Here is an 18,673-nt window from a genome sequence, read left to right as displayed (position 1 = left end):
AAGAAAAAACAGTCTACAACATGACTGTTAAATCCCTACTGTAAGCATGTAAGTGCTGGGGTCTTAAGAACTAATGACCAATTTTCAGTGAAATAGCAATTTTTTTTTTTTTTTTTTAAATTTTCTCTTCTGAAGTTACTTACTTTTCCATGCTTAATTGTGGAGGAGGGAAGCTGCAGAAGGCTAAAGTGAAGAAATTCCCAGGGGAATAAAGCGTAAGTACTTTCCCCCCTATTTTATATGAAATTTGTGAAAAGGAGCAGCAGAGAGGTACTCCCTATTATGAAAGACCCCTAGTGCAAAAGGCCCCCTTCATTTCACAGCAGGCTCCCACACATAACATTTGGATCTTGCCTGAGCATGGGGGCGGGGGAGGCAGTGAGAAGTAAAAAGCCAGAATTAAAAAAAAAACTCTTTAATTGAAATTACAAGAAGAGAATGCATTACAAAATCCAAGCAGACTCTGAGGGTGCTGCTGGGCCCTCAGATTCTTAAGCAAGGCTGTCTTCTTCAGAATGGTCCCTTCTGCAATGCCCCGTATTTAGTACTTTACTTTGTTATAAAACCTGAATTTTCACCTACTAAAGACTTAATTAGATCTATTCTGAGTTAGATCTTAGGCTAGATTTATTTTATTTCACTTGGTTCATGAAAGATTTCTACAGATTGCAAAGTAGCCTTTTCACTGCTAAAATCTCAAACACTGACAACATCAAAATTTTGTGAGGACTTGGAGGCACAGGAATTGTCAATTACCGTTGGTGGGAATGCAAAATGCTGCAGCCACTTAGGAAGACGGGCAGCTTCTTATATTACCATACAATCCAGCAATGCACTCCTAGGTATTACCCAAATGAGCTGAAAACTATTGTCTACACAAAAAACTATGCACAGGTGTTTACAGCAACCTTGCTTATACTTGTTAAAAACTGGAAGTGACCAAGATGTCCTTTAATAGGTGAACCTATTGAATACTGAATGTATGGGACATTCATACAATGCAATATTATTTATCAATAAGAAGAAATGAATTATCAAGCCACGAAAAGATATGGAGGAACTTTAATAATTCAACAGTGTTGGGCCATCAATTCTAACAAATATACCACACTAATTCAAGATGTTAATAATAAGGTAACTGTGGGCATGAGGGAGGGGTTACATGCGAATACTCTGTACTTTCTGCTCCATTTTTCTGAAAACCTAAAGCTACTTAAAATCCAGCCTCTTTAAAAATTGCGAAATACTTCAGTCTTTTAGACACTCACAGTTGTGAATTTGATCGCCAGTGTCCCTCTTTCACACTTAGGTTAAAATCATGTGCAATAGCAGTACAAATTGGGATAGAGTGCTTTCTGGAAACAAGGCAATATAGATTTCTTCACTGGAGGGCATTAGGCAACATGTAAGTGCTGGGGTCCTAAGGACCTGCAGACGGGGCTGAGAGAGCCCAAAGGAAGGCAGAAAAATGACCAAGGCAAGGATCACATCTATCAAAATTTTTACTAAGGAAAAAGAGGAAAGTTCTCCTTTCTTCTATAACAAGGATCCTGTTCAAATATCTACTAGTCATTTTTTCTCTAGGGAACCTTCTACTATTCTAGTAAATCTGTGGGAAGCTGCCGTGTTCATGATATTGCTGTCCACTCTCCTTTCACTTATTACTCTCCAAGTGATGGCACATGTACTGTTGTTGTTGTTGTTTTTGTTATTATTATTATTTTTGCTACCCATATACAGGCAATTCCTGTTTTTCAAGTTATTGTGTAAGTGCAAAAATAGTTCTTCTTTGGGGAAGCCTCTTCTGATCTCCAGCATCCTTCACCTGTCTTAGCATATCATGTTCCCTCGTTACTAATATTTTCCTTTAGAGCATTTATTAAAATAAAACCAATAACCACCTTATTCCAGTACTCAAAGGAAAGCTACATTGGAGAGCCATGGAAATATTCTAAATGTTATTTGAAAAAGTAAGCCTCACTGAGCATCTCTGACTGACCCCTTCCACAGTGAGGAGGTCCTATTCCGGAAGCTTCTCAGTTCCTTTTAGCTTTCTATCCCTAACACATGAGCCAAAACTTGGATCTCAGCACACAAAGGTGCCCAGGGAAACATGGATGCCAGCAGACTGACTGAGGCCTGTGACAGCTGAGGCCTACAATGACTAGATCTCCCCACCTTTCCTCTAGGTTTTTGGTATATTTAATTGATCTGTATGTCTTTTGGTGAACATGGACCAGCCATGGATACACAAACCATAGCAATACTTTAAAAATTTATGCTTTCTCACTCTGAAATGTGACAGTTGACTGCTTAGAGTTAATACAAAAATTAACTGTAAGTTAAGTCTTCTTTTGGGCATAATGATCATCAGTGATTCAGAAAAACAATGCAGAAAATACTTTAGAAATTGTGATATTTTGGCATACTAACTGTCTGAGTTAATGACAGTGCTGAGGAACATACCTCTGTCAAAGGCCATCTTGACATCTTCAATTAGGTCACTAAATCCTGATACTCGGTATAGTCCTTCAGAATTAAGACCTGTAAAATAAGTACATAAGTAAATAGAGGAAGAAACAAACCCTGGGAGCTGCACCTTTATTTTATTCATTTATTTACATGTAGTGCTGAGAATTGAACTCAGGGCCTCACACATGCTAGGCAAGTGTTCTACCACTGAGCCACAACCCCAGTATCCTTTTCTTCAAATTTTAACTTCTCTCCATACTTCAGGCTGGGGAGGTAATACATAAGAAAGAAAAATAAAATAGACATGATTAGAAACCTTTTCACATTTTTCTTCTAAAATAAAGACATTTTCTTCACAGATATTTAAAATTCTGACCTAGACAGGCACGGTAGCACATGCCTGTAATCCCAGTGACTCAGGAGGCTGAGGCAGGAGGATCATGAGTTCAAAGCCAGCCTTAGCAATTTAGTGAGGCTCTAAGTAACTTGGCGAGACTTTGTCTCAAAATAAAATATAAAAAGGGCTGGGGAATGTGGCTCAGTAATTAAGTGCTCCTGGGTTCAATCTCTGGTTAAAAACAAAAAACAAAAACTGACCTACTATGACCTGGACATTTATAATTTTGTTCATTCTAATTAGAGCAAATAATGTTAGTCTTATGGGAAATAATTCATCACCTCAATTACACTATAAATTATTTTACATAACAGAAAAATGAGATGAACTGTATTTCTAGGCCTGTAACAGTTTTTTTCCCATGTGGGAAAGAATAATTAATCAGGGTGCAGTTCTAGTTTTTTGGCCTTGGATAGTTTTAATAGGGCATTTATATCTTTGCTTCTTGACAAAGCAAAGTCTGAAAAGTGAATTTATCTGTATACATCTACTTTTGCAGACTAGAACCACCATCTATGAACATATTTTAAAGCATATTTTCCTTAAACAGGTTAAGTGTACCTTGAAATCAAGCTGTTTACTTGTTAGTTCATTCTAGACTTTGAGATCATATGACATCCTGAAAGCATTTCCCCCGATTTACTGAAGAAGACAGCACTGCTGTGCATTGAGGAGTGACATCAGGAATTGCAGTGTGGTGATTCAAGACTACCATGGCCTGTGCCGAAGGACCTCACCTCTAGACTCGATCTCCCTGATGCACATGTCCACCACCATTGGCCGCTTAGTGATGTGAGCTTTCACGAGTGTTGTAAGGTCACAGCTGTACACCTTCTTCACATGCTTCAAGTCTGGCTTACAGTCATTTGGAACCATCTTGGAACACTGCTTATGAACATTCAAACCACAATCTAAGAAAACAATTTTAAAAAAGGAAAAATTCATTATTATTTTTAGTTTTGAGCATCTTACAGTGTCTTTTTCAGCAAAAGACACTCCAGCTTGAATGAGATTTTAAAGAGAACCAGTGTCAAGCATTCCCTTGGGGTGCAGAAACAATATTCCCTTCTTTCCTCTTGGAAAACTTTGTAACCAAGGAGGCTAGAATGCTAGCTCAGGACTCATCATTTACCTGCCATATGACCCTAGGAACATATTAGAGGAAAAGAAAATAAAAATTAATAAATGTCTAATTAAATGTTTACATTTAATAACATTGTGCCTAATAGCCAATGCAATAGTTTAAATATGTGTGTTTTCTATAAAACTCACTAACAGTGTTGACAGGTGGGGCCTTCAGGGGATACAGGTCATGAGAGTGCAGTGCTTGTGAGTAGGTCAATGCTGCTGTGAAAATGGCACATGGACGGTCCTCTCTCTCCTGCCATGTGAAGACAAAGCATCTACCTTCTCTTGACTTTCCACCTTCCACCATGTGAGGATGCAGCAAGAAGGGCCACACTAGGTGATGGAACCTTGATCTTGGACTTCTCAGATGCCAGAGAAGTGAGAAATCAATTTCTGTTCTTCATAAACAACCCAGTCTGTAGTATTTTGTTGTATAGCAGCACAAAATCGGTTGAGAAAGCTAACTAAAAATCAGTTTCTTTAAAGTTACATAAAAACTATATTTAATGTAAATAAGCTATATTTCAATACATTTGATATGACTGGACCTCCCAAAGAATATCCAGGGCCCTCTTAAAAACAGTGTTGCTCTATATTTATATCTATTCACAGTCCTTTCTAGATATGAGATTGTATATAATTCATCTATTTCCCTGAGAATAACTGTAACTTATGTGTTACTTCTATCACTAGCTAACATTTATTAGGGCTTACTACTGCCAAGCATGGCTCCAAGTGCTTTATATTTATTATTTTATTTAAACTGAGAAAGCTCTATGAAATAGAAACTTTTCTCCTCAGTTTGTATCTGAAAAAACGAAGCAAACAGGTGTTAAATAATTCACCCAAGGTATGTAGTAAAGATGGGATTCAAGCCTATGGATGATTCCAGAGTCCACATTTTTTTTTTTTTTTAGAGAGAGAAAGAGAATTTTAATATTTATTTATTTTTTTTAGCTTTCGGCGGACACAACATTTTTGTTTGTATGTGGTGCTGAGGATAGAACCTGGGCCGCACGCATGCCAGGTGAGTGTGCTACCGCTTGAGCCACATCCCCAGCCCCAGAGTCCACACATTTTAAATACCTATCATATTGTTGCCTCTACTGATGTTACTCCTTTGTTTTATAATTTTATTGGGCTATATAACAACTTCTATTTTTTTTTTTGGTACCAGGGATTGAACCCAGGGGTGCCTAGCTACAAAGCCACATTCCCAGCTCTTTTTATATTTTATCTAGAGGCAGAGTCTCACTAGGTTACTTAGGGCTTCACTAAATTGCTAAGGCTGGCTCTGAACTTGCAATACTCCTGCCTCAACCTTCTGAGTCACTGGGATTACAAGCAAGCGCCACCACACTCACATGGGCTATATAACTTCTAAGATGCCAGAACCCAAACATTTTCTGATTAATATTTTGAGACACTTTATTTTTCAGCTAGCATATGGTGAGATTTTAGAAAGTATACAGAGAAATACAAATATTTCATAAAATTAGACTGAAAAGTGATAAACTATAGCTGAATAAGTAATTCTACTAAAATAAATGTCACTTTTTGTTCGTAAGTTTATAAAACCTTTTGCAAAGCCAGTCCAAGTAAGGTAAATACAGCCAGGTCTTAATTAAATCAATTTGAAAACTATACAATGCCATCATGAATGTGGTCTCTGGGTAAGCTTCAGTTCTGCTTGTTCTTCCTGGGAAAGAGTGGGGCACAATACACATCTCAGAGAATTGTTATAAAAATGACTAAGCCATTGTGTTCAGATGCTTTGCATATTGCAAAACTAGACAAATGCTGATGAGCATCATTATCATTACAAGCTCTGGTAAAACTTATTAGCTGCAGTCTAGTTATTAATGGATGTAACAATACGAAGAAAATTAGACAACCCATAAATGGAATTGTTTCTTCATTTCATGTTAGACATGGCCAAAAAAAGAACTTCAAGCCTGTGGCACCTGAGGGAATTCATATGTATGTCTCCCATGTGCAAAGCCAGGGTAGGTGTGGAGGGAAGCTGGGTTGATGTGTAAGTGAATACTCAGGAGATGGTATCACCTGTTCTAATTCTGTCCAAATACCACCACCACTGCTTCTTTGGCTATAAAAAGGTTCCGGAGTGAAGAGTTCAATCTATACTAGTTCAAGAAATGATGCGGCACTATTCTGTATGGTTAAATGAGGTCCAAATGACTATTTAACTACAACTCAGATTCCTCTTGATATCTGTATTAAATATATAAGGATTCTGATTCAGTCATAAGGTAAAGCAATGGCAAAAATGTGCACCTAAAAGACCATCTTTCTCCAAAACATTTTAATGTTTTAGATAACTTCTATAGTTTAGAGTTTGGTCTAGAACCTATAAACTGTGTGATTTTGAGTGCATGACTCAAGCTTTCTGTGCCTTCATTATGTAAAGTGGGAATAATGTTAGTGTTAGAGTTCATGTGAGGTTTGAATGTTAATATATGTATAGTACCTATATATAATAAATTGTGTTAGTGATCATGTTTCTATTTAGAAGAATGAAAAAGCATTATAAGAGGACTTTTCAATGTAGTAACTTGAGGTTTGTTATATGTCATTGTCATGGTTAGCTAAAAGTTAGAATCCAAGTTGAAGTCAAGGTCAATTCTATGTTTGTCAGATGTGAATGTAAGGTCTTAAAAAGGGATTGGATAATTGGGGATACTGACTTCCACATCTGCATGGTTCTTAATGATTTCATTTACATAAACGCATCTTCAATAAGTAATGCACTATTTCTCTCTGTTTTCACCAATTTTAGAGAGCTTTCATTGATTATTTTTTCAAATATCTTTGGAGTCTTACTCTTCATTCTCTTCCATGGCTCCAACAACATAAATGTTACACCTTTGTTACCATCTTGCTGGTCTCTGAGATGCAGGTTGCTTCTAAAACCCTATTTTCTCTCATTTGTTTGAGTTAAATAATTTCTACTGACCTGTCTTCAAGGTCATGGACTCTTCCTCGGCTATCTTCATTTTGCTATTCAGTCCATAATCCAATGAGTTCATTTCAGTTATTACATCTTTCAGTCCCTAAACTTCCTTTTGGCTTGCCCTTTTTTTTTTTTTTAATCTTTAGCTCTTTTCTGACAATTCCTACTTCTTTTTCCATTTATTTCAAGAGTGTTCATCACTGTCTGCTGGAACATTTTTATGTTAGTTGCTTTTCTTTTTTCTTTTTTTGGTTCCAGGGATTGAACTCAGGGGCACTTGACCACCGAGCCACATCCCCAGCCCTTTTTGTATTTTATTTAGAGACAGAGTCTCACTGAGTTGTTTAGCACCTCACTTTTGCTAAGGCTGGCTTTGAACTCACGAAAACTTCCCTCAGCCTCTGAGCTGCTGGGATTATAGGCGTGTGCCACTGCGCCTGTCTAGTTGCTCTTCTTGACTAATTCCCACATCTATATCATCTCAGTGTTGGCATCTGACAACTGCCTTTTTTTCAGTTAGTGGAGATATTCTAGTTCTTGGCATAAGAACTGCATTTTGGATATTTTGAGTGTTGTTCCTACTTAAATTTTCAGTTTCAGCAGGTAGTCAACTTCTTTAGATTTAGAATGAATGTCTGGGCTCACTTGTGTAGACTATGAATCTTTTGTAGACTATGATGTCAACCTAGTTAAAAAACCTTTGGTTTGCTATTTTTGCCTCCCTCACTAATATGTTATCCACATGATGGGGATTCTATTCCACATTATCCATAGTGCATCACCTAGTTATTGCAGGTATAGTGGAAGTCAGGGCTGTGCCTAAAAATTCGACTGGATAGCAATGCTGTTTTGCATGTAATTACAGAGTGGGCAGGGAGGACAGAGTTCTGATCAGGGTCTCAGCTGCTTCATTTCTGCAGGTCAGAGATAAAAATAGCTCTGCTCATAGACTTAGGCTGAGAGGGTTCTAGTTCTACATAGGGTGTGAATAAAAGTCAGGGTCCTACCCATAGGTTCAGCCAAGGAGGGGTGCCACTTTCTTACTGCAAGGTAGGGATAGAGGCTAGTGCTCTGCCCATAGGTTCACAGAAGAGCATGCCCTACTACCTCAGGGTAGGGTTGGAAAACATTGCAGCCACAGACACTGCTGCTACTGAAACCACTGGGGAAGGGTAGCAACATGTTTTTTTTTTTTTTGGTGGTATTTACCTGGAGAACAGTAGGTAAGGCTAAAGGCTTTGTCCTGCTGGGCTACCTTTTCCCAGTGCACTGGCTAGGAAAACCAGACTTTTCTGCTCTTCCTGCCTGTTGCATTTATGGGTTGTGGGCTTCCACAGTGTCTAGACTGAGATACATAGAGGTACAAAACAAACAAACAAACAAACAAAACACTATGAGGGAACTCGCTGCTGGGTTGTTCCTTGAGTCCTGAGATTCCTATGAGTCTTCCTTATTTTCTCTGACTTTTAGAGACCTTCACAGTTGATGCAAATTTGTTGCTTAGGGTCTCTTTTATTGTGTGTTTGTGGAGGGGCGAGGGGATGGTTATAATTACTGGAAGAAATAAAGTGAAAAACATTTATCAATCTTGTCCAGAACTGGAAGAACTCTTACATAGTGCTTCAAAAATGTAAAATTTAGCAAAGTTTCCTAATTCAATAGTAGTGTAGATGTGCTTCACACTTTCAGTCTGTACACATAGGCCACAGTTCAGGTTGGAAAGGGTCCTTGGTAACAACATATTTCACAGATGAAGACAATGAGGTTCAAAGGTACTAAACGAGTTGTTCAAGTTCTTCAGGGAGCAAAGTGGTAGAACTGAGAGGAACTGCTGATCCCAGCCTGTGCTATTCCCACTGAGTCGTTCCTACTTCTTTTGCCAGTAGTACACCATGTACTTTGAGGTATTTTTTCAGCATTGAAGATGAATTTTCTATTTTTAATCTCTTATTTGATAATGTGTGATGTATCCATTGTCATATGTACTTAAGTTTTAAAACATTGCTACATTTTACCTAAATGAGTCTTCACTTATGGATGATTGAATCTCATAGGACTTCTACAAAGCCTAACCATTATATTTTTGTTATGTCATATTTTTTCCCTATGCATAAACTGTAAATGGAAATCCAGTAGAAAGTCAAACAGCAAAATTTTGATGCATTCATATAAAAACGTCTGAGTGGCACAATAGTCTGATATTAACTTTTTTCCTTTACATGTTTGGAGACATTTCTCATTTTAAACATCAGCAGGCTCCTAAACTTATTTGTGAATCAGTAAAAACTGAATAAAGTAAGATGACTGAGCCCAGATTTAGGTATTTAAGGAAAAGGGCAATGTTTTCTGAACTAATATTCCTTTTCCTTTGAATAATATAAAACCCTGGGAAAATATATAATGCTCAAGTTTAGCAATAAATTTCAAGGCCAAATTTTTGACTAGGTTGAATATGATGAAGTCCTTTAGAAGACCACATGATAGGAAGAAAGCATTAAAACAAAGCGTTTTTTTTTTTTTTTTATATCCTTAAGTTAACAATGCAATACAACAGTCTTGAGCCTGCCCTGAAAACTGCTGCTGCAGGGGCTAGCAGTATATCAATATTTCATTTGCCATTAAGATTTTATTTGGTTTTCATAATTATTTATTAAACTCATATAATTCCTATATAGTTCCATTTCTTCCAGGGAAGTTCTACACTATAAATGGGGGAAAGTCCATAGAAGATTTCATTTGTTGCATCTCTTGGTTTGGCAGGTTATTTTATGTTACCATTAAACCACATTTTCCCTCTCCCAATCTCTCAAGTTAATAAGCACAGAATAAACATATGAAAGGAGGAATAAAAAATTTGAATCATCCTATTCTGCATTTAATCAAATGTTTCAATTACTCAGACTACTAACATCAGGCTCTTTTCCTATTTTCTGGGGCCTGATATTTCTAATACATACATACATATATATAATGCGTATCTAGAATAGAGACCTATTTTTTGAAGTTAATTGCTGATATCATTTACATTCTACTGATAGGATTAAGGGAAAAAATAATTATGGTAATGTATGTTTTGAAAGGAAGGATAATTATTTATTCTTTTCTATGCCTGTTCATTTTTAAGTAATTACAAATAAATTTTACTTTTGGGGGCATATAAAACCCAGGGTCTTGCACATGCGAGGCAAGCACTCTACTATTGAGCTACACTTAAAGCTAATGAATTTTATTCTTAAATGTATCTCTTATGTTTACCCCATAAAAGTAGAATAGCTCATATTTAAATGTGCATCACAAGCAATGAACTTTCATAAGCAAAATTAAGAGGAATGCCTTGTTCTTTGACATATTTATGAAAATATTGCTTTCAATAAAAAGGGGCTACATGAAACTTAATTCTTACCAAATTCTCATTGACTTACAAGGACAACAGTGCTGAAGTATAATCAAAGATGTAATAAAAAATATCACTATGTCTTTCTTCCACCTAAAAATTAAGTCTTGTGTACTTGAAATAATAGGTTTTATTTTTAGGAAAAAATTGCTATTTCTGTTGGGGGCAGCAATGATAAGAATACGCTGAAAATATGAAGCCATCTCAGTAACTAATGCTAAGTTGAAATGTTGGATTTAAAATAATGATCGGGGGCTGGGGATATAGCTCACTTGGTAGAGTGCTTGCCTTGCATGCTTAAGGTCCTGGGTTCAATCCCCAGCACCGCCAAGAAAACAAAACAAAACTTAAAATAATGATCATCATTCTTAGTTTATTGTTAATATTCTGATAAGGCTAAAATAAAAGCATTTCAGGAATGCTGGTGGAATAATGGTCTTTTCTGGGAAGGGACAACAATCTCAGTGATTATATAATAATGATACATTACTCTAACCTGTAAGCTTACATTTTATAAAGAAAGGAAAAACAAAACAAAACCCTAACTGGGAGAAACTAATTGATCTGAATGACCATCCTTTGAGTCTTACTTTTTAAAGGCTACCTTCTTGGGTCATAAATAGTTTAGCAAGAAGAACATCAGTTCTGCAGATAGTCCCTTGCAGTGAGACATTAATTTACCCACCTTACAGGAGACTACAAGAGTGAGGCTTTGGCAGAGGAGATGGTTTATGCCTCCTATATCACCCTGGTGTTGCTGGGTCTTGAAAAGATCATGCAATATAATGATTAGAATCTCCACGAACATCCCTGTTGCTCCCTCAGTTGTCCTTGGCTGAAGTGTGCTTAGTGGCAAGCCTTGAGCATTCAGTCCTGAAAGGGCAGCTTGCCTGTCACAGAAGTAACTGGATTCAATGTGATTCCTATAGCAATACTGCAGACCAGATGGTTTGGACAGCACCCAATACTTTTATATGATATTTAAAAAAGAAAAAAGGTGTGGGTGTGAAGGATTCAAAATTGTACCTTTTGGCCAACACTCCCTTAAAAATTCCTGACAGCTGGGCATGACAGGACATGCCTGTAATCCTAGCAACTCAGGAGGCTGAGGCAGGAGGGTAGAAAGTTCGAGGCCAGCTGAAGTAACTCAGCGAGACCCTCAGCAACTAACTTAGTGAGACCTTGGGTATATAGCTCAGTGGTAAGACACCCCTGGATTCTGTCCTCAGTTCAGAAAAAGAAAAAGAACCAGAACAAAGCAAGATGTCTTAGGGATCAAAAGCAGATAAATACACCTATTGTTTGACAGGCAGCAGTTCTACCATTTTTCTTTGGCTATAATGTCTTCAATGTTTAATGGCTGTTGTATTAGTTTCCAATTGCTGCTATAACAGATTGCTAAAAAATCAGTGGCTTAAAACAACAGGTATTTATTACCCTTCAGTTCTGGAGGCTGGAAGTTCAAGATCAGTTTCACTGGCCTAAAATCAAGGTGTTAGCAGGCCTTTGTTCCTTTGGAGTCTTCAGGGGGACAGTCAGTCGCTTCACTTGCCTTTTCTATCTCCTGGAGACCACCTGCATTTCTTGGTTTATGGTCCCTTCCTCCATCTTCAGAGCCACCTGGATAGCATTTTCTCTTTTCTCAGAACACACCACCTTTTTGTGACTCTCAGTCCTCTTGCCTCACTAAGACACTGTGACTGTAATTACACTGGGCCCACTCTGACAAACCAGGTCATTTCAATATCCTTAATTTAGTCTCACCTGCAAAATTCCTTGTGCCCTGAAGGGCACAGGTTCCAGGGATTAGGAAGAGGAAGTCTTTGGGGACCTTTATTCAATGCCTACCATAGTGAATGTGTGTTCTCTCTTTAAATTCCTAATTCTTTGCGTTGTTTTAAATAACTTAGATGGCTCAAAGGACAGATGAGTCTCAGAGTCACTTCAGACCTAAGAATCCCACTGTCAATCCAAATGTAATCAGTTGTCAAAGAAAACAGAACTAATTCAAATCTTTTGACTCCTCTGAGGTTTTTGTTTTTGTATCAGGGATTGAACCCAGGGGTGCTTTATCACTGGGCTACATTCCCAGTTCTTTTTATTTTTGAGACAGAGCCTCATTAAATTGCTGAGTCTGACTTCAAACATGCGATCCCACTGCCTTAGCCTCCGAATTTGCTGGGATTTCAAGTGTGCACTAGGCCTGGCAACCTCTGAATTTTAAAAAGTGTGCTTATATTACATATTATTATTCAAGTCCCCCAAAACAACAATAAGATGAAAAATTCCAAGGCTTTTCCTTCAATTCTTGCCCTTCACTCCCAGTAAGAGGCAGAGGTTATGAGTGTGGGTGGCTGTGGGAAGGGGGTTGGATCACTGTCATTCTCTTTTCCCACAGTTATTATTGTGATAGATATTCCAAAACATTCTTTCAAATATGATTCAGGATTGTAGTGTATCACCACAGATTATTCATGTATGTGTTGTACTAATTCTCTGCTGATGGCTGACGCAGAACGCCTATGTAGATGGCCTTCACTCTCTCGAGATATAAATGGCACACATTGTTACTGTCCTGAAAGGAAAGCTTATAAGGTAGTGATGGTCGTGAATTGCTTAGGAAACTGTTGCGGAGTGTCAGCTGGTTAAGGATGTCTCAAAGAGCAAACCAGGCTAATGGAGACCCTTATTCCTTGAGCAGGCAACTTTTGCTTTTGAAAGATTAGTTCACTTGCCTTTAGAAAACCAGGAGGAAGACTGTCTTAATACTTTATCAACCCTTTCCGCTCCACACTGTTCTCTTCCAGTCAAAGGCACACGCACAGCTTTTGTAAGGAAGCCTCCTCATTCTGACTCCCCAGAACTCAGCCATAATAATGAGGTTTTCCTCATGGACTCTCTGAAACTAGACCCTGAGCCTTGATGGACTATCTGCCCAGTTCAAAGTTTATATCTGCACCCTTCTTACCCCACTCTCCACAGCAGGGAGCTTCCTAAGCTGGCCGCCTAATGATGTGTGCCTGGAAACTTACTAAGCCCTAGTGATGTTTAGGAAAGAAGAGTGACTTGAGATGTTCACATGCAATGCACACTGTACTTTGCTATTCAAAGAAAATGTTTAGAAATATGAAAAATCAGGCCTCAGAAATTTCTGCACATAATGGACAACAAAAAATATTCCACTTAAAAATCATGCCACAAAAGAAATAGAGATATTTCCAGTGGTAAGTCTGTTACTACAGTTACCATTTTGAAATAAATTACTTTTAGTGTACTTTTTTAGCATAAAGTTTTATGCTTAAAGACATGTAAGAAGATATTTTAGTTTTAAAAATTAGATAGTAAAAAGAAACTTTGATGATCAAATACTATATACTTAAAATTTAGATGATCATTTAAAGCTTATGCTAGAATACAGAGTAGTTTGAATAAATGGCCAATATTAAGTATATTTGTTCTATACAAATAAGTTTCACATATCAATAACTACTTCATTTCACAAAGTTTTTCAACAAATCCCTCATTGTGTATGTATATGTGCATATATACATATGTTAACAGAATGAAGAAAATAACATTTATTGGGGTTAATTAGAATTGTAATCTGGGAAAACACAGATTCAAGCAGTCTTAAAAATGTGCTCTTGTATTGGGCATATGTGTAAATCTTAAAGCTTCTCAACTCAAATCTAAAATATGATGGTCATATTTTACAAAAATAATTTGGTATATTCAAGATTTCAAAATGACATAAAATATTAGTGACTAAGTGGTTTTCAGAATTTGGTAACCATCTTTCAAGATAAAGTCACAGACTTTTTTTTAAGGGTTTGATTTAACAAAAAATTCAGTAAGGACAATCCAGCTTAGCAAGTTATCTTTAAGATTCAGTTTCCAAGGCAACAATCATGGGTCCTGGTACACTGCTTTTTTAAAAAAACATTTTTATAAATTTAGTTACTACAACATCAAAGGCAAGTATTAAATATAACTGCCTTACTTTTATCTCCTTTTATTGGGCTTTTTCAACAAGCTAACATCTCTCTCTTCAGTGGACTAATACCAGACTAGATTCCTAGTCTTCTGCCCATCAAATGCAAGACAGTTAAGGGCAAATAAAATTTTAATTTCCAAAGTGGTGGCCTGAGATCGCAGCCACCCACATGTGTGCTGGAGTGAACAGGGACCCAGTCTGTTGTAGGTATAGGTGAATCTCCCAGAGCCTCGAAAATCACTTCACAACTGACTCCCTCAGAGGAGGGAAACGCTCTTACCTGCACATTTCACTCCCTGAGCAATGAGGCCCCACATGAAGTTGGCACAGTATTCACACCAGTGTGGTCCTCTGAATGTATGGACCTGAAAAAGAAGAAGCGAAGTGGGGAGACAGGAAACACACAGATGAGGAGACACTTTCACATCAAAGCCCTGATATATAAGCCAAGTTAGTACCGAAAAGGCAATACATGTAGAAGAACTTTGGTTGAGAGAAATTAGTAAGTAGTTACAATGTTTTTCAGAGCTTGAATTCCTCTTTGTTTTAGAAGTGGTGCTAAATCAAACCAACATTCTGCAATTTACTGTGGAAAACAATTTTTATGATAGAATTTTCCAAAAAGAGTCTCCTCAGATCCAAGCAGCCTCATCTATGTGTTACACAAATTCTGGCATTTCTGAGTACTATGACATGAAGAAGGATAAGAAAATATTAAGTATGCTTGGATTCATAAGGATGGGTCACAGATGGTAAAGGTGACCTTGACTGGTCACAACAAAATGATCAAAAAGAACAATTTCTGTTTAAAATGCATAGCATTTATGTTGGAAAAGAGAATTTAACTATAGCTTCTGCAGTTTCTAAAATATTTTATCAGAAACTCTTAGTGATTATTCACTGCTCATGCCAGCTCAGAAAGGTTTTACTGAATTTGATTCTTTTTTCCCTAAGAAAGGAATTCCCAAAGCAGAAAGGATCTTAAAAATGCTAAGATACATACAGATTTTTACATACAGAAAAAGAAAGTATTCTAGTTTAACTCTGGTGAAAATTTGCTAGAACAGGGAAGCAGTGAATTCAAACCCTAACATTAAAGAATAAGAGAAAAAAATCTTGAATAATATCACTAACAATTAAAGATTTCTGAGCACACATTGACTGAAAATATAACAGAAAAATGAAAAAGGAAAGTACAAAGAATTAACTAACAGGTAACACAATAAATTTACTCAAGATAATTTCTTATATGTATGATTTCCTCCTGCAGAAAGAGTAAGAGTGAAAATCACAAAGTGTGATAAATATCTGTCAAACAGCTACTGCACATAATGCAATTCACAGCTAAGACTGTCATTTTTTGATAATTGTTATATTAATATTATTGACTAGATCTTAGAAACCAAGTGATTCTAAGGTGTGTGTAGGTTATATATATCTTATTTCTTCAAACTTGAGAGGCCATAAATGTAATGTACCATTATTTTACCTTTAGTAAAAACATGCCAATTAAATTACAAATCACTCATGATAAGATAAATTCCAATTTCAGGATGTTAAGATGTAAAATAAAATACACTTATTAAGAATCAGTGAAAGAAATATGGTTTATCAGAATTCAAAATACTGCTATTGGCCAAAATATCCAAATAAGGGTGCAGTGGATCACCCAGAATTCATTCCAGGTAGGTGTATGTGACAATGTGCCAAGTGAACTCGAGTACAAAATTTTATGCTGATTTTGAGAAGTAGCCATAAATCCTTCTGTCTTTCATGGAAAAAAGGTCAGGAATGCAGACACAATTGCTCGCTTCTGGATTGTTAATGATGTTCCAAGTCTGTAAATTGAAGGCATTTCCTGGAGTTGCTGAAGCAGAGCCTAAGTTCAATAGTCATATTCTGTGTGATGTTCCTGTGCTTGTCTCTGTTTCTCAGAGTGAATATAATTGGATAAAGTGTGCAATCCGAGTGTAACATGTGAAGTAGGTAGAACTGACTCATGCAAAAACTTATATAGTCATGGAATCATTAAAGAATTGTAAAATTACTTTTAGAGAAAGTCTTTGGGATACAAACTGGCCACATTTCAGGATAAACCAGCATTACTTACTTCATAAGATGAATACAAATGAAGTAAAAACAAAAACAGAGTCTCAAGAATTATTTTGCATCTGCCAGTGATCTCATGTAAACTGTCTGAAAGTTACAATGGGAAGTGAAAATAAGAGTAGATGGTGTTTTGTTTGTTTTTACTTAAACAAAAAGTCTTTTGGCAAACAGCATTGACTAGTGAGAAGTTATTAGAAAATTCACTTCCTTCATGACCTTCCTGAAAACAGTGGCAAATGTGGCATTCTGAAAAGCAACAGAACATTTCTTCATATTACATTTACTATAGAAAGGATTTTAATGATCTGCAGGAACCATGTTTTTTAATTGCAGGCTGTATACATATCACAGAAAGCAACTGTTAGGAAATTTTTATTTATGTATTTGATTCTTGATCAGCTTTTTAGGGGAGTGGTAGTGGGTACTGAACCCTGGGTGCTTTACCACTGACCTAAATCCCAGTCCTTCTTATTTTTGATTTTGAGACAGGGTCTCACTAAGTTGCTGAGGCTGGCCTTGAACTTGGAATTCTCCTACCTTAGCCTTCCGAGTCTCTGGGATTACAGGCATGCACCTAGCCTGGCTTGGACAGCTTTTTAATTTTTTAAATTATTATTTTTTTAGAATAAAGGCATCTTGCCATTAGTGGCTTTTGTTTGTTTGTTTGTTTCCCCTCTTATTTATTTAGAAGGCAACTTATGTAATTCTTAGGAAACTGTCCTAGAGATAGGCCTTGCAGCACCAGAAGTTTACTAAACTTCTATTTGTATAACAAAGTTAACTGGATCCTCTTTTGAACTGTTGTTGTTCTGTGACCTCTATGGCTCCATGCATGACACTGGGCAGTTTATAAATTTGCTTATTGTAGCTTTTTTGTCTTCTTTATTCCCCCAAGGTCTAACAATGAGGGTGTGGGGGCCCATGATTGGGAAGGACTATATTAACAGATGCAAAAGTAGAGGAACAGGTTTGGAAGTGAATTGGGGAGGGGGATGGTGGAATGAAGGGGGAGGGGGTGCAGCTGATTGAGGATTAATGGGAAAGAGGAGGTCACTGATGAAGCAGGCTCCCAGGGGTCAAATGGAGACAGGATCCAGAAAGTATCGTTAGTGCTGAACAGGAAGAGTTGGGGGGAAAAGACAATGGTTGTGCAAGAGTGCTGGGGTCCCCAGCTCTGAGAGTGTGCACTGGGAAGTCAGTTCTGTTAGAAGCAAATGAAGAGTCTGGGGAAAGTTGACAATACAATCATACTACACCAGTGCCAAGAACATTAAAGAAAGCATGAAGTGGGCTGGGGTGGTGGCTCCGTGGCAGAGCGCTTGCCTACATGTTTCAGGCACTGGGTTCGATTCTCAGCACCACATATAAATAAATAAAATAAAGGTCCATCAACAACTAAAATAAATATTTTTTTTAAAAAAAGAAAGCGTGAAGTGACATTACTTACAAAAAGGGTAATTGCTCTATATTTGAGCTATATCAAAATGTTTCATTTTATATTGAGTTTTATATTATCAATGATGTCACATACTTTACCAACTCAGGAAAGATATCTTAAAAAAAGCAACTGCACAAATTAACAGTTTAGACTGGCTCTTCCATCTGGAGGACATTGTGTTAAGTGAAATAAGTCAGGAAAAAAACAAACAAACAAACAAATACTGCATGTCCTCATGTACAATGGAGGAACAATAGAAAAGTTGATCTTACAGAAGAGGTAATTGTGGTTACCAGGGGTTGAGGAGATACAGGATGATTAACAGGTACAAGGGTGTAGCTGGAGAGGAGGAAAAACTTCTAATGTTCTATAGCACAGCTGGGTAACCACGGTTGACAACAGTAGATTGTGTACTTCAAAACAGCTAGTAGACAGGTTTTTGATGTTCCCAGCACAAGGAAATGATACCGTTTGAGATGATGGATGTGCCATTACCATGATCTGATCATTACACACTATACAATGTATTGAAATAGCAGACTGTACCCCATAAATATGTGTAAGTAAGTGTCAGTTAAAAAATAGCTTTATGGGCTGGGGTTGTGGCTCAGTGGTAGAGCACTTGCCTCACACGTGTGAGGCACTGGGTTCGATCCTCAGCACAACTTGACTGCAAGTTTGAAGCCAGCCTCAGCAAAAAGCGAGGTGCCAAGCAACTCAGGGAGACCCTGTCTCTAAATAAAATACAAAATAGGACTGGGGATGTGGTT

The 18,673-nt window shown here is 37.2% G+C and overlaps 1 protein-coding gene across 3 annotated transcripts in view; it reads right to left on the bottom strand.

The window, feature by feature from the left end:
* Window positions 1-18,673, bottom strand: part of Chn1 (chimerin 1) — a 174,372-nt gene that overhangs the window by 8,730 nt on the left and 146,969 nt on the right. For all 3 annotated transcript variants that reach the window (XM_071619377.1, XM_071619378.1, XM_071619379.1), the window contains 3 exons: window positions 14,637-14,721; window positions 3,607-3,780; window positions 2,467-2,544 (listed from right to left, as the gene is read on the bottom strand). In XM_071619377.1, coding sequence (XP_071475478.1) covers window positions 2,467-2,544; window positions 3,607-3,780; window positions 14,637-14,721 — 337 coding nt within the window. The remainder of the gene's footprint in view (window positions 1-2,466; window positions 2,545-3,606; window positions 3,781-14,636; window positions 14,722-18,673) is intronic.

This window comes from Marmota flaviventris, chromosome 11 (assembly GCF_047511675.1).
Source record: "Marmota flaviventris isolate mMarFla1 chromosome 11, mMarFla1.hap1, whole genome shotgun sequence".
Lineage (NCBI taxonomy): Eukaryota > Metazoa > Chordata > Mammalia > Rodentia > Sciuridae > Marmota > Marmota flaviventris.
Note: the sequence above shows the minus strand (reverse complement) of the source record. Positions and strands in the feature narration are given on the sequence as shown.